The sequence below is a fragment of the Coffea arabica genome, chromosome 6e (assembly GCF_036785885.1).
Source record: "Coffea arabica cultivar ET-39 chromosome 6e, Coffea Arabica ET-39 HiFi, whole genome shotgun sequence".
Lineage (NCBI taxonomy): Eukaryota > Viridiplantae > Streptophyta > Magnoliopsida > Gentianales > Rubiaceae > Coffea > Coffea arabica.
In genome coordinates this window covers 28,399,809-28,416,600 of record NC_092321.1, presented here as the reverse complement: position 1 = coordinate 28,416,600, position 16,792 = coordinate 28,399,809, and the positions used below count along the sequence as shown (strand labels likewise).

Here is a 16,792-nt window from a genome sequence, read left to right as displayed (position 1 = left end):
CTATTCGATATGCCATTAATGCGTAGGAGAGCTTCTCGTGCCAATCACGATGCCTTTCAGTTATTTTACGGATTATCTTCTTCAAGTTCTTATTCACGGCCTTCACAGTTCCATTCATCTGCGGTCTATAAATAGTGGAATTTCAATGTTTGATCTTGAACTGCTCGCATAATTCATCCACCATGTCATTGTTGAGATTCTTGGCATTGTCGGTGATTAATGTCTCTGGCACGCCAAAACGACAAATGATATGTTTCCTTAGAAACTCGGTCATGTGACGCCCCGAAAAAAATGAGTTTGAGAACCCGGAAATTTTTTTAATTTTCTAGGATTTATTTTTTTAACGCCCGCCTTTTCTACATTTTCTTGATTAGAAAAATTCCCCAGATAAAGTTTATGAGCAAAAATAGTTTTAAAATGATTTTTCTAGTATCGGTTAGTTTTTGAGAAATTAAAAGCGTGTTTTGGACGTGGGACCCGCAAGTGCGGTAAATGCATTATATTTTTGACAACTTGTTGGAATTTTGTATTAAGTGATATTATTTTACAAGGTGTTAAGATATTTGTCTTGGAGAGACAAGAAGATAATCTCAAGCTTAAAGAGTGACAAGTGTCACCTTGTTATTGAAGGTTGGACTTTGACATTTGACCATCTTACTACCTTTACCAAATAAGTACCAAATTGATCCAAAATTACCTTCATTCTTCATCATCTTGGCTGAGCTTCACAAGGAGAAAAGAAAGGAAAGCTTTCATCTTACTTCTTCATTTCTTGCTCCAATCAAACAATTTAACCGATTAAACTTGGATTTGCTCCATAAAAACCTTTCTCTTGGTAGTATTAAGGTGTGTAGTGAAGTGGTTTGAGAAGCAAAGGTGCTAAGTTGGGTCTTTTCTTGGGTTTGTAAGGTAAGTGACTAAGGAACCTTTCCTTTGATCTTGATAATGTTCAATTAGTGATTGGTGGTGGTTGAATAAGTGATTTTATGGTTGATTTCCTGATTTTGGTTGAAAATGATGAAGATTTATTATTTTTGGGGATTTTTCTGTTTTCATATGGATATGATTATGGGGTCATGTATGATGATTGGAAATGATGTTTAATGACTCTAGGAGGTGGAAAAAGTGATTAATTGCAACCAATTTCTGTTTTGGACCAAAAATTGAAAAGTGAGGGTTTTGTGATGAACATTCTGTCCGAATTTTTAGGTCCTAGATAGAGGCCGAATTGGCCTTTACTTAAAACATGAAAGTTGTAGGGAATGACATTTTAGAGGTTCCTACAAAATTTCAGGTCAATCGGAGTAGTGTGGAATGAGATAATTCGAAATTACTATTGCTGTTCTGGGTTACCCAGAATTGGAAATCTGCGACTGTAATTGGTTGTTTTCGCTGGAATTTCTTCCGAATTGGTTGTTGAGGTCTTCTGATTAAATGTAGCCCTGTTTCGTATTTTTCAGCTGGTTTTGGAATTTCTGGATTTGGACTTGTGTAGGCTGAGTTATGATGTTTACGCTAGAATGCGTTTTGCAAACCTGTTTTCGTGATTCTGGTATAGCATCTTGCATTTTTGACCTGGTTACACTGGAAACTGAGTTGAGTGACCTTCTACAATATTGTACCCCTATCTCTTAGCTTCGAAACGGTGGGTCTTGCACCTTCATCCGACAATCGTAGCGCCTTTGGTACCATTACCGCAAAATGACGTCAAAACCTGTTTTTCTGGTTTTGAGCTTAACTTTCATTTCCGGACTTTTCCCTAGTTTGACTTGTACTAGTACTACTTGGAGTTTGCTGAATGGCTATTGGATGAACTTGTTGTTGTGTGTGTATCTTTGGATTTGAATGAGAAGAATAATGAAGCCATGATGGCTGGGAAAGTTAGCAAATTCAGGGGAAGTGCTGTCCGAACTTTGAAGGGACTTGATTGCATTGAGTTTGTGATCTAAGACTTGGATTTGAGCAAGACAATGATATATGATGGTTGGTTCCTGAGCCGTGGAGGTGAGTGACCTCAAACTACTTCTAAAGTTATTTATGAACCGTTTCTTACATTATTTACTTTTGAACTGTTTCCAAAGTTACTTTTGAAATGTTTTCTTGCATATCATGTGTGCTGGCATTTGAGTGTGCCTTGTTTGCTATATTTCTTGACTTCATGACTTGTATTTTGGTTGATAACGTGTTAAGCGCTTATAATGATTTCCAAAACGAGTTTTCGAGGCGAGTGTGTACTTTATCGTACTCGACCTCGATAAATGTGAAATTTTCGATTGAAATGTTACTTGCGCATGAATGTAAGCCTTTTGGGCTGAACTGGCCATTGCCCCTTGTTACCGGTCGTCTTGAGCCAGAAGCGGACTCGGTCAGGCGATTAGGAACTTGGGTGAACGTTTGGTATACTCGAGTATTACCTATGTAGGTTGGTGGAGCCTGGCCAAAAGCCAGGGACGGGGTGAATGAAATGAAATGAATGACCAAATGAGCGAGGAAATGTCAGGAGAATGAATGTATCCTTTCATGAATGTTACTATCGCTTTCCATTGTAAATGTTTCTTGAATTATTGATAATCCATATTTACTGTTTTGCAAATGATGTAGTTGTTTCCGGATTTATCATTTAATTTATGACATCATTGCTATATGACATCATTGAAATGAACTATTGTGAAACCGATTTGATTAATGATTTTCTGGTTACTCGCTGAGCTTTTAGCTCACCCCAAAAACTATTTATTCCCTTCCACAGGGCTCGTGGCGAAGGAAGGACTTGTAGTACTTGTGCACGTGTATGGATGGCCTAAACTTTGTACAATTTTGGATTTGGAATTATTTTATGTATATTTGGGATTAGTTTCCGCTGCATTTGTGACATGTAATTATTGGAGACGGATGTGTATTTGTGGACCAGTTGATGTATATTTGATTTTTATATTGTAATTTAATTGAGGACTGTAGTGAACGACTGAGTCCCGGCGAGAGCTGGGCAGGCGGCCCGCCGAACCCTCTGGTTCGCCTTAGGGGGAGGTGGGGCTGTCACAGTTGGTATCAGAGCTTAGGCTTCAGATCTCTGTAGTGTATCCTAGGCTTGAAGTTTAGGATGCCGGACTGTGGGTTTGATTTGACTCTTGAGAGATTTGTGCGAGATGTCTTGACTTGATTGGTACAAGAGGGAATGTCGAGGACGACATTCTTTTAAGAAGAGGAGATTGTGACGCCCCGAAAAAAATGAGTTTGAGAACCCGGAAATTTTTTAATTTTCTAGGGTTTATTTTTTTAACGCCCGCCTTTTCTACATTTTCTTGATTAGAAAAATTCCCCAGATAAAGTTTATGAGCAAAAATAGTTTTAAAATGATTTTTCTAGTATCGGTTAGTTTTTGAGAAATTAAAAGCGTGTTTTGGACGTGGGACCCGCAAGTGCGGTAAATGCATTATATTTTTGACAACTTGTTGGAATTTTGTATTAAGTGATATTATTTTACAAGGTGTTAAGATATTTGTCTTGGAGAGACAAGAAGATAATCTCAAGCTTAAAGAGTGACAAGTGTCACCTTGTTATTGAAGGTTGGACTTTGACATTTGACCATCTTACTACCTTTACCAAATAAGTACCAAATTGATCCAAAATTACCTTCATTCTTCATCATCTTGGCTGAGCTTCACAAGGAGAAAAGAAAGGAAAGCTTTCATCTTACTTCTTCATTTCTTGCTCCAATCAAACAATTTAACCGATTAAACTTGGATTTGCTCCATAAAAACCTTTCTCTTGGTAGTATTAAGGTGTGTAGTGAAGTGGTTTGAGAAGCAAAGGTGCTAAGTTGGGTCTTTTCTTGGGTTTGTAAGGTAAGTGACTAAGGAACCTTTCCTTTGATCTTGATAATGTTCAATTAGTGATTGGTGGTGGTTGAATAAGTGATTTTATGGTTGATTTCCTGATTTTGGTTGAAAATGATGAAGATTTATTATTTTTGGGGATTTTTCTGTTTTCATATGGATATGATTATGGGGTCATGTATGATGATTGGAAATGATGTTTAATGACTCTAGGAGGTGGAAAAAGTGATTAATTGCAACCAATTTCTGTTTTGGACCAAAAATTGAAAAGTGAGGGTTTTGTGATGAACATTCTGTCCGAATTTTTAGGTCCTAGATAGAGGCCGAATTGGCCTTTACTTAAAACATGAAAGTTGTAGGAAATGACATTTTAGAGGTTCCTACAAAATTTCAGGTCAATCGGAGTAGTGTGGAATGAGATAATTCGAAATTACTATTGCTGTTCTGGGTTACCCAGAATTGGAAATCTGCGACTGTAATTGGTTGTTTTCGCTGGAATTTCTTCCGAATTGGTTGTTGAGGTCTTCTGATTAAATGTAGCCCTGTTTCGTATTTTTCAGCTGGTTTTGGAATTTCTGGATTTGGACTTGTGTAGGCTGAGTTATGATGTTTACGCTAGAATGCGTTTTGCAAACCTGTTTTCGTGATTCTGGTATAGCATCTTGCATTTTTGACCTGGTTACACTGGAAACTGAGTTGAGTGACCTTCTACAATATTGTACCCCTATCTCTTAGCTTCGAAACGGTGGGTCTTGCACCTTCATCCGACAATCGTAGCGCCTTTGGTACCATTACCGCAAAATGACGTCAAAACCTGTTTTTCTGGTTTTGAGCTTAACTTTCATTTCCGGACTTTTCCCTAGTTTGACTTGCACTAGTACTACTTGGAGTTTGCTGAATGGCTATTGGATGAACTTGTTGTTGTGTGTGTATCTTTGGGTTTGAATGAGAAGAATAATGAAGCCATGATGGCTGGGAAAGTTAGCAAATTCAGGGGAAGTGCTGTCCGAACTTTGAAGGGACTTGATTGCATTGAGTTTGTGATCTAAGACTTGGATTTGAGCAAGACAATGATATATGATGGTTGGTTCCTGAGCCGTGGAGGTGAGTGACCTCAAACTACTTCTAAAGTTATTTATGAACCGTTTCTTACATTATTTACTTTTGAACTGTTTCCAAAGTTACTTTTGAAATGTTTTCTTGCATATCATGTGTGCTGGCATTTGAGTGTGCCTTGTTTGCTATATTTCTTGACTTCATGACTTGTATTTTGGTTGATAACGTGTTAAGCGCTTATAATGATTTCCAAAACGAGTTTTCGAGGCGAGTGTGTACTTTATCGTACTCGACCTCGATAAATGTGAAATTTTCGATTGAAATGTTACTTGCGCATGAATGTAAGCCTTTTGGGCTGAACTGGCCATTGCCCCTTGTTACCGGTCGTCTTGAGCCAGAAGCGGACTCGGTCAGGCGATTAGGAACTTGGGTGAACGTTTGGTATACTCGAGTATTACCTATGTAGGTTGGTGGAGCCTGGCCAAAAGCCAGGGACGGGGTGAATGAAATGAAATGAATGACCAAATGAGCGAGGAAATGTCAGGAGAATGAATGTATCCTTTCATGAATGTTACTATCGCTTTCCATTGTAAATGTTTCTTGAATTATTGATAATCCATATTTACTGTTTTGCAAATGATGTAGTTGTTTCCGGATTTATCATTTAATTTATGACATCATTGCTATATGACATCATTGAAATGAACTATTGTGAAACCGATTTGATTAATGATTTTCTGGTTACTCGCTGAGCTTTTAGCTCACCCCAAAAACTATTTATTCCCCTCCACAGGGCTCGTGGCGAAGGAAGGACTTGTAGTACTTGTGCACGTGTATGGATGGCCTAAACTTTGTACAATTTTGGATTTGGAATTATTTTATGTATATTTGGGATTAGTTTCCGCTGCATTTGTGACATGTAATTATTGGAGACGGATGTGTATTTGTGGACCAGTTGATGTATATTTGATTTTTATATTGTAATTTAATTGAGGACTGTAGTGAACGACTGAGTCCCGGCGAGAGCTGGGCAGGCGGCCCGCCGAACCCTCTGGTTCGCCTTAGGGGGAGGTGGGGCTGTCACAGGTCACCACTTTCTTAGTCACATGTTTGTAAGACTCAGTTTCGACCCACTTAGTAAAATATTTAATTGCCGCTAGAATAAATCGATGCTCGTTTGAAGCAGGCAGGTCAATGGTTCCAATTACATCCATACGCCATATTAAACATGGTCAGGGAGCAATCATACTATGTAATTTTGTGGGGGGAGTGTGCATAACATCCCCATGCAATTGACATTTAATGCATTTTCTGACAAAAACTACACAATCATGCTCCATAGTAAGCCAGAAATACCCTGTCCTCACAATCTTCTTTGCTAATAAATGCCCATTCATATGGGATCCACATACACCACTCTACACTTCTTTCATTAAATAATTCGCTTCATCTTGATCAACACATTTCAGAAGTCCTAAGTCTGACGTCCTTTTGTATACCACCTTTCCATTTAAGAAAAACTTGGTTGATAATCTGCGCAAGAAGGTTTTAGCAGTTGTATCAGCACCTGGAGGATAAGACCCCGTTTTGAGAAATTCCTTGATATCGCTATATCAGGGACGGCCATTAGAAGATTTTTCGATAACCAAACAATGTACAAGCTTTTCTTGTAATTAAATCTGTATAGGTTCGATCACCAACTCGTCTGTGTGAGGACCCGTAATTTTCTTAATTTCTAGGTTTTAATTTCTTTTAATTATACATTTTTCCCACCTTTTCTTTATTCAAAAAATTGTGCAAATAAATTTTATGAGTAAATATAGCTTTTAAATGATTTTTCTAGTATCGGTTAGTTTTTGAGAAATTAAGAGCGTATATTGGACGTGGGACCCGCTAGTGCGGAAAGTTCGGTAAAATTCGGCCAACTAGATTAAGTTTTGAATACTGGAGTTAATTTGCCGGGTGTTAAGAGATAAGTAGAGGTTGCAATTTGGATTGATATGAGAGAGACAAGTTAGGTAGATATTTAATAAAAGGTGACAAGTGTCACCATAAGAGTAAGTCTTGCCATTTAACCACTATTCATGCCTTTACCAAATTAATATCAAAATTGACCAAAAACTCACCATTTGTTTCTCTTCTTGGCCGACTTCTTTCAAGCACAAAGGAAAGAAAACTCTTCACAATTTTGGTCTCCAACCTTGCTCAATCTCCAACTTCAACCGGTTAAATTTGTAATTGCTCCATAAAACTCCTCCACTTAGTGATTTTGAGGTGATTGGTGAAGTTATTTGGAAAGTTAAGGTGACCACTAGCTCTCTCTCTCTTGTTTTAAAGGTAAGTTGTGAAGAACAACCCTCCTCCCTTAATTGATGCTTAAATCATGCTTAGTGATTGTATGAGATGCAAATTTATGGGTTATTTCTTGATTTGTGGTTGAAATGATGAAGTTTTATTATTTTTGGGGATTTTTCTGTTTTAATATAAGCATGATTGTGTGGCTATCTATGATGATTGGAAATGGTATATAATGACTCTAGGAGGTGGAAAAAGTGATTAATTGCAACAAATTTCTGGTTTGGAAGAAATTTCAGAAAACTAGGGTTCTTGAAGGAGCATTCTGTCCGAATTTTTAGGTCCTAGATAGAGGCCGAATTTGTGACGCCCCGAAAAAAAAAATGAGTTTGAGAACCCCGAAATTTTCTAATTTTCTAGGGTTTATTTTTTTTTAATCGCCCGCCTTTTCTACATTTTCTTTATTAGAAAAATTCTCCAAATAAAGTTTATGGGCAAAGATAGTTTTAAAATGATTTTTCTAGTATCGGTTAGTTTTTGAGAAATTAAAAGCGTATTTTGGATGTGGGACCCACTAGGGCGAAAAGTTCGGAAAAATTCGACCAATTAGGTTAAATTCCGGATACTGTGTGAAATTTATCGGGTGTTGATTGATGTGAGAGGAAAAAGAAAAGATAGGATTGCATTAATGAAGGTGACAAGTGTCACCATTGTATTGGAAATAGCTTATGACTTACTATTCATTTTCTTGACTTTTGACCAATTGCTTAAATATCTCAAAAATCACACAAAATTCATTCTTATCTTCAACCTCTTGGCCGATTCTCTCTCTAGCAAAGAAGGAAGAAAAACCTCTTCAAAGTTTGGCAATTCTCTAGCTCAAATCATCCAAAACACTTGCTTGATCTAGTTTCTACTCCATAAAATCCCTCCATTTGGTGCTAGTGAGTGATTTGGTGAAGTTTTTTGGAAAAGCTAAGGTGTCCTACAACTCTCCCTCTCTTGTTTACTAGGTGAGTGGTATATGAACTTTCCCCTACACTTAATGAAGCTTGAGTTGTCCTTAGTGGAAGCTAAAGTGTTGAATTTTGTGATTTATTTCTTGGTTTGAGATGAATTGGTGAAGTTTTTATTTTTTTGAGGAATTTTCTGGTTTAATGTGATCATGGTGTTGTGGTTATTTATGATGGTTGGTAATGAGGGGTTATGCCTCTAGTGGATGTATATGATAGGAAATTGTAACCAATTTTGGGTTTGGATTGAAATGTGAAAAGTTAGGGTTTCATAACCCCCTTTTCTGTCCGGTTTAGGATTATATGGTTAGAGGCCGAATTGGCCTTTTCTTAAAACATGAAAGTTGTAGGTATTGATTTTTTTGAGGTTCCTGTAAAATTTCAGGTCATTTGGAGTAGTGTAGAGTGAGATATGTCGATTTTACTGTTGCTGTTCTGGGTTGATCAAAATGTGCGAACTGCGCTTGTAATCGTCTGTTTTGACTGGAATTGCTTTGGATTTGGATGTTGGTGTCTTCTGATGAAATGTAGCTGGATGTCTTGGCTACCGCATGCCTTTGGAATCAATGCATTTGGACCAGTATAGACTGAGTTGGACTAATTACAGCATAGTGTGATTTGTAAACCTGTAATTACGGTTCTGGTTTGGTATTCTGCATTTTTGACCTAGTTGTGCTAGGATTTGGACTGAGTGGCCTTCTACATTGTTGTAGCCCTGGTTCTTAGCTTCGAAATGGTGGGTCTTACACCCTAATCCGACCATCGTAGTGCAATTTGTGCCATTACCGCAAAATGACGTCAAAACTATTTTTCTGGTCTGAGCTAAACTTTCATTTCAGGACTTTTCCCTCGCTTGACTTGTACTAGTACTACTTGGAGCTTGCTGAATGGATCTTGGATGAGCTTGTTGTTGTGTGTATACCTTTGGGACTGGCTGAGGATATAATGAAGCCATGATGGCTGGAAAAGTAAGCAAATTCAGGGGAAGTGCTGTCCGAACTTTGAAAGGACTTGATTGCATTGAGTTTGTGATCTAAGACTTGGGTTTGAGCAAGGCAATGTTATATGATGGATGATTTCTGAGCCATGGAGGTGAGTGACCTCAAACTGTTTCCAAATTTACCTTTTGAACCGTTTTCCTGCATTATCTACTTTTGAACTGTTTTCAAAGTTACTTTTGGAATTGTTTTCTTACATATCATGCGTGCTTGCATATCAGTGTCTTGTTATTATCGATTTTGCTTTCAATGATTGTTAAAACGAGTTTTCTATGCGAGTGTGTACTTTATCGCACTCGACCTTAATAAATATGAAATTTTCAATGATTAATGATTAAATGCTACTTGCGCATGAATGTAAGCCTTTTGGGCTGAACTGGCCATTGCCCCTTGTTACCGGTCGTCTCGAGCCAGAAGCGGACTCGGTCGGGCGACTAGGAACTTGGGTGAACGTTTCGGTATACTCGAGTATTACCTTGTAGGTTGGTGGAGCCTGGCCAAAAGCCAGGGACGGGGTGAATGAATGCACGAATGAAACCAAATGCAATGAATTGTCAGGAGAACGAATGTATCCTTTTCATGAATGTTACTATCGCTTTCCATTGTAAATGTTTCGTGAATTATTGATACTCCATATTGAAATGACATCATTGAAATGAACGATTGTGAAACTGATTTGATAACTGATTTTATTGGTTACTCGCCGAGCTTTTAGCTCACCCCAAAATGTTTTATTCCCCTCCACAGGGCTCAAGGCGAAGGAAGGGCTTGTAGTGTTTATTCATGGATTATCTCGTGTATGGATTGAATTTGGATTTCCTTTTATGTAATGGTTCATTTTGGGATTGTATTGAACGTTTAGAACGTTTAGAATTGATTGGATGTGTAATAGGCTAGTTTTGGACTTCCTCCTGTACTAATTGTAATCAAGGATCAGAGTGGCGCTGCGGAAGCGTGGACGCTTCGCTTTTGATATGTAAAGTTTGGGAACCTTTGATGTATATTTGATATATATATCTTGAAATTCAATTGAGGACTGTAGTGAACGACTGAGTCCCGGCGAGAGCTGGGCAGGCGGCCCGCCGAACCCTCTGGTTCGCCTTAGGGGGAAGTGGGGCCGTGACAGAATTGACCTTGGCTTAAAACATGAAAGTTGTAGGGAATGACATTTTAGAGGTGCCTACAAAATTTCAGGTCAATCGGAGTAGTGTAGAATGAGAAAAGTCGAAATTGCTATTGCTGTTCTGGTTTTACCCGAATGTAAGAATTGCGCCTGTAATGGGTTGTTTTGGCTGGAATTGCTTCCGAATTGGTTGTTGAGGCCTTCTGATGAAATTTATCCCTGTTTCTTATCTTTCATCTGGTTTTGGAATTTCTTGATTTGGACTTGGAGAGCCTGAGTTGTGATGTTTCCGCTAGAATGCATTTTGGTGAATCTGTTTTACGTTTTGATGTTGTATCTTGCATTTTTGACCTGTTTGCACTCAAAACTGGGTTGAGTGACCTTCTGTGATGTTGTAGCCCTGTCTTTTAGATTCAAAATGGTGGGTCTTCCACCCTCATCCAATAATCATAGTGAAATTGGTGCCATTACCGCAAAATGAGGTCAAAACTGTTTTTTCAGGGCTAAAGCTAATTCCATTTCCGGATTTTTCTGGTTTCCTCTAATGCTTATATATGCTTATGGAACCCTATTATGATCGTGTTGGCATCGGTTTATGACTTGTAATCGAGTCTTCTTGTGCTTATTGGAATATTCTAGGGCTTGACTTTTATTTTCGGTCATTTTCCTAGCTAACTTTTGTACTTGGATAACCTTGAGCCTATTGAACGTCTGTGGTGATGAATGTATATTGAGTATGACTTTGGGAGTTGATTGAGGAAAGTAATGAAGCCGTGATGGCTGGAAAAGTAAGAAATTTGGGGGAAGTGCTGTCCAATTGTTTCGAGGCCGATTGGTTCCTTTAAGTTTGAATTGGCTTGTGATAGAAATGAAGGGCTTTTGGGTTGTTGAACCTAGTTCTTCATGTTACCTTTTTGTTCCCAAAAATCATGTTTTGTACCCTTGCATTAGTAATTATTTGGCGAGGCATACGACTAGTAGTCGAGCCTCACATGTGCATTTTGTTTACTCGATTCTGGATGTGAAACCTTCAATTGGTTTACTTTGATTATTTTAGGGTTTCTTGGCGATTAAAGCCAATCCGAAGTGAAAACTTTTGAGGTATCTGTACTTGAACCGGTGAGTGTACCACTCCCCTCCATTGCTGTTTAACTTGATTTCTGCTCTGCAATCTATTTAATTTGTTTGAGACGAGGGTGTACTTTATCGCACTCGTTCTCTTGTCTGTTCATATGCAAATTTTGGTGTCAATCTGAATCTGTATCTGTATCTGATATCTGTATCTGTATCTGTGACCTATGAGCTCAAATCCTGTGGCTAAGTTATTCGAGTCGGGCCGGCAAGGGCCTGGACGATTAGATAAAGAACCACGGTAGTCTGTTTTGGGATCTTTGGGTATTGAGACCCGTGATTCCGGTATACTCGAGTATTACCATTTCTGTTTCTGTTGAGGTGACCGGGCCCGGTAAAGGGGTGTTTGGTGGACGAAATTTGGTGTAAAGTGGGATCTACGGACGTGTTGGTTCAATATACGTTGACGGAGAGTCAACCGGCTTGGATCAAGTACTGCGCTGGAAAGCTGGCTCCTGAGAGCCACCTGTATCCTTCCTATTTGAGTTCTTGTGTTTACCTGTCTTACTTTATAGCGAGCATGTGTATCTGGTTTGTATAACGTGAAATACCTGATTTTTCTGCTACATGTTTGGTACCTCATTGGGCGTAAGCTCACCCCCTCCTTGTTATCTTTGTTTTCCTTACAGGAACCTCTTTTGGAAATCATGATTTTGAGAAGCGAGTTGAGCTAGTTAGGAAATCTTTTGTTCTTTTGTATAGCTCCTCGAGAATCAGCAAACCCTAAATGTATTTCGTTTCACTGGTTCCATTTGCATTGTAAACCTAGCGACATGTATATATGAAAGCGTTTTCTCCATGTTTAAGCTTGGCGGTCTTCAATCGTTCATTTCTTTTGGGTCCTATCTCGCGTAATATCGGATTTGTGTGATTCGACTCCGTAGTCCTGGCGAGAGCTGGGCAGGCGGTCCGCTGAACCCTTTGGTTCGCCTTAGGGTGAGGTGGGGCTGTCACAGTCTGGATGTTGAATCATTGAAGATAAAGTAACCAGAGCATCAGCAAAAACATTTCTGGTACGTGGAATGTGCCTGAACTCCAAACTTCTGAATTTGTTTGCCAAATCTAGTAAACTGCAATGATATGGTAAAATCTTTGAATCCCGAGTGATCCATTCTTTGAGCGTTTGATGCGCGAGCAAATCGGAATCATCAAACACTAATAAATCCTTGATCTCCATTTTCAATGCCATTTTTAGTCAAAAAAATACAAGCCTCATATTCAGCCATATTGTTAGTGCAGAAAAATCGTAGTTTAGCTGAACCGGGATAATGTTTTCCTTTAGGCGATACTAGCACAGCTTCGATACCGACTCCGAAAGAATTTGAACCCCCATCAAAGAACAATCTCCACTCAGCACATCGCTCATTCATATCCTCTGCCTTACCAACAAACAAGACATCTTCATCCGGAAAATAAGTGTGAAGCGGTTGATAATCATCCTCCCTTGGATTTTTAGCCAAGTGATCTGCTATAACCTGACCCTTGATTGCCTTTTGTGTGGTGAAAATGATGTCGAATTCAGAAAGGATCATTTGCCATTTAGCCACGCGTCCGGTTGGCATTGGTTTCTCTAATAAATACTTCAAAGGGTCTGAACGAGAAATAAAGTAAGTGGTGTGACTAAGCAAGTAATGCCTCAGCTTCTGAGTTGCCCAAACCAATGCACAGCGACTCCTTTCGAGAAATGTGTATTTTGTCTCGTAAGGTGTGAATTTCTTGCTAAGATAATAAACAGCTTGCTCCCTTTTCCCAGAATCGTCATGCTGTCTCAAGACACATCCCACAGCCTCATCGAGCACAAACAAGTACATAATCAAAGGTCGACCCGGCTTGGGTGGCACTAAGATCGAGAGGTGTAATAAGTAGTCTTTGATCTTATCAAACGCCTGCTGGCACTCTTCACTCCAATACAATGGTACATTCTTCTTCAACAATTTGAACAAGGGCTCATAGGTCGAAGTCGACTGGGCAATGAACCTGCCGATGAAGTTAATCTTTCCCAAGAAATTCTTCACATCCTTTTGTGTTTTTGGCATTGGCATCTCACGAATGGCTTTGATCTTCGTCGGATCTATCTCTATACCCTTCTTACTGACAATGCCCAATAACTTGCCGGCGGGAGCCTCGAAAGCGCACTTTGTAGGATTTAATTTCAAATTATATCTCCTCAATCTTTTAAACAATTTCTTCAAATCAATCAAATGATCCTCCGCCTTCTTGGATTTGATTATGATGTCATCCACATAAACTTCCATCTCCTTATGAATCATATCATGGAATAGGGTGGTCATGGTCCTTTGATAAGTAGTTCCAGCATTTTTCAATCCAAATGGCATTATTCGGTAGCAAAACGTTCCCTACGGAGTGATAAATGCCGTTTTCTCTCTATCTTCTTCTACCATTAGAATCTGATGGTATCCGGCGAAACAGTCGTCAAAAGACTCGATCTCATGTCCGGCGGTGTTGTCCAGAAGGATATGTATGTTCGGCAAAGGAAAATCATCCTTCGGGCTTGCCTTGTTCAGGTCTCGATAGTCAACACATACCCTCACCTCTCCACTCTTCTTTGGGATAGGGACTGGATTTGAAAGCCAAATAGGATAATGTGACACCATGATAATTCTGGCATTTAGCTGCTTCTCAATTTGCTCCTTGATTTTGAGACTCATGTCCGGTTTGAATTTGTGAAGTTTCTGTTTCACATGTGGAAAATTTGGGTCTGTTGATAGTTTTGAACCACTATATCTGTTGAAATACCTGTCATGTCATCATAGGACCAAGCAAACAAATCTTGAAACATGGTCAAAAATTCAATCATCTCTTTTCTCTGCTTCTTATTCAAGTGAACGCTAATTTTTATTTCTTTGACATCGGTCTCAGTGCCAATATTAAGGGTTTCTATTTCTTCTAAATTCAATTTGGATTTTTCTTCATATTGTTCAAGATTCTTTAATAAAGATTCAGAGTCTTCCTCGTTATCGCTCTCGTCTTGAATTTTTGATTCCACAATTTCGAATTCGTGAGAGATATCGAGATTGCAATCATCAAATTCCAGAATAGTGATATCCAAAGGGTCAATGTGTTTTATTTTTGGCCATCTAAAAAAGAATGAAATAGATACAACAATGCGTAAGTAAATCAATTTGGGAGATAAACACTGTGCATTTTATTGAATTTCAAATAAAGGACAAAATGTCATAACATGCTGCTATTTAACATCAGACTTGTAGTAAAAACATTTGATTCAAAGCTATTTACAAAATTGAAAGACAAAACATGAATAATGTGAATGTTTTCTCTCATTTTTCTCAACCAAAGGCAATCCCCTAGATTTACCGAAATTCCCTTCGGGAGGGAAGGAAATCGCTGGTCCAGTTCTTCATCGCTTCTACGGGAACCTCTGGGAATTCTGGATCCTCTGATGGCTCACCCTCGTAAGTAACCCCCACAAATAACTCAGACAAACTAATATCCACCTCCTTGATTGGGTCTACTTCAGATCTAATCACTTCTGATGGATAGGAAAATGTGCAGTACAACAACGGTGGGATATTCCTGATGATTTGCCTTTCTTCATTTTTCGCTCTCTTACGGTCCAGCATTTCTTTCCTGTCTCTGGCAGTAGGTTGAAACCCTAGTTCAAAAGTGTCCTTCTTTCCTTGAAGCTCTATTGGTTCTAGGACTCCTTGCAGGTTATGCCCAAGACCCTTGCCGATCTCATATCCTCTTCGAATCATCTCTTTGGCTATCATAACACTGGCCTCTGGTAAATTCATTCCCACTACTGACTTCTCCTTAGATATCCAACCTACTGAGACAATATCAACCACATGGTGAGGAGAAACCAGAGTTTTTCTACTACCTTCCTCATTTGACCCAGAACTGATAATCACAGTACAATCATTCTCTGCAAATACAGTGATCAATGGGCCATTCACTACAAACCTCAACATTTGATGGAGCGAAGATGGTATAGTGCCCGAAGTATGAATCCATGGTCGTCCAAGTAGAATGTTATAAACACTTGAGAAATTCATGACTTGGCACATGACTTGGAATTGTGCAAGTCCGATTTCTAGCACTAAATCCACTTCCCCCATTGATTCTCTTTTCACGCCATCAAATCCTCTCACAACGGTTGCAGACGGGCAAAGTTTAGCTTCTTGAAATCCCAACTTAACAAAAGTATTCCATGGACAAATATTTAAAGCAGATCCGTTGTCTATCAGAACCCTTGGCAATAACTTCCCATTACAACGGACCGAGATATACAGTGCCTTGTTGTGTCCAATCCCCTCAGAAGTTAAATCCTCGTCAGAAAAAGAAATCTGGTTTGAAGCCAAAACATGTTTGACTACATGAGTGAATTTTTCAACCGGAATATTCTTAGGCACCTGAGCCTCAGTTAACACCTTGAGTAAAGCCTCCCTATGAAGTTCAGAAGTCAAAAGCAGGCTCAATATAGAAATTTGGGCAGGCATTTTGTCCAATTGCTCAATCACTTTGTACTCACTTTTCTTCAATATCCTAAGAAAATTGAATGCCTCTTCTTCGGTAACAGTTGGTCTTGTTGGCATGGTATTTTTCTTCTTTTTTGATGGCTCATTACCTGCGGGTCCATTTAAGATCCTTCCAGATCTAGTGATAGCGGCCACCTCCTTCTTGGGCATTTCTTCTCCTCCAATCAATAACTTAGGTTCCCTATAATTCCACAGGACTTCTTGTAGGTTAAGGACTGGCGTTTGTTCAGGCAATTCAAGTATCACAAGTTTTGATGGCTCACATTCGAAAGGTATCACGTCCAAGATAAAAGGATCAGCATTTTTCTCGACTTCGTAGGTTTTTTCCTCCAGTATAAATGGTTCTCCAATAACCCCCATTATCTCAGCTTCATCCATAACATATCAAGTAGGTTCCCTGATCTTCTCATCCATGGTAATAGCCCCTATAGTATCCTTGTACGCAGGAAGAAGATTTTTGCTAACACTTGGCCCTTGTTCATCTCTCCTTCTCAGAACTATGTCTCCTGCTTCAATCATATCTTGAATTTTATGTTTAAGAACCCAACAATTGGCCGTAGAATGTCCAAGAGCTCCAGAATGATAAGCACAAAAGGACTGGGGATCATCACCAGGGGGAACTCCTTTAGTATAGACTTTAGGAGGTATTGTACCAATTTTCCTTGCGGCCTTGAGCTGCTCATATAGTTGATCAAAGGGCCGACCTAGATTGGTGAAAGTTCTATATGAGGTTGGGTTTCGGGTGTCATTGGTTTGTTGATAGGTATAGTGCGGGTTGGCTGGGAAAGTAGGTCTTGGATTATAAGGAGGACGAGGTCTA

At 39.1% G+C, this 16,792-nt stretch overlaps 1 protein-coding gene across 1 annotated transcript; it reads right to left on the bottom strand.

Annotated features, from left to right (window-relative positions):
* Positions 1–13,809: 13,809 nt before the first annotated feature.
* Positions 13,810–16,350, bottom strand: LOC140009834 (uncharacterized). Its single transcript, XM_072056170.1, has 2 exons — positions 14,789–16,350; positions 13,810–14,209 (listed from the first exon to the last, which is right to left on the bottom strand). The coding sequence occupies exons 1-2, from the start codon at positions 16,348–16,350 to the stop codon at positions 13,810–13,812; spliced, it is 1,962 nt and encodes a 653-aa protein (XP_071912271.1).
* Between the last annotated feature and the right edge of the window lie 442 nt (positions 16,351–16,792).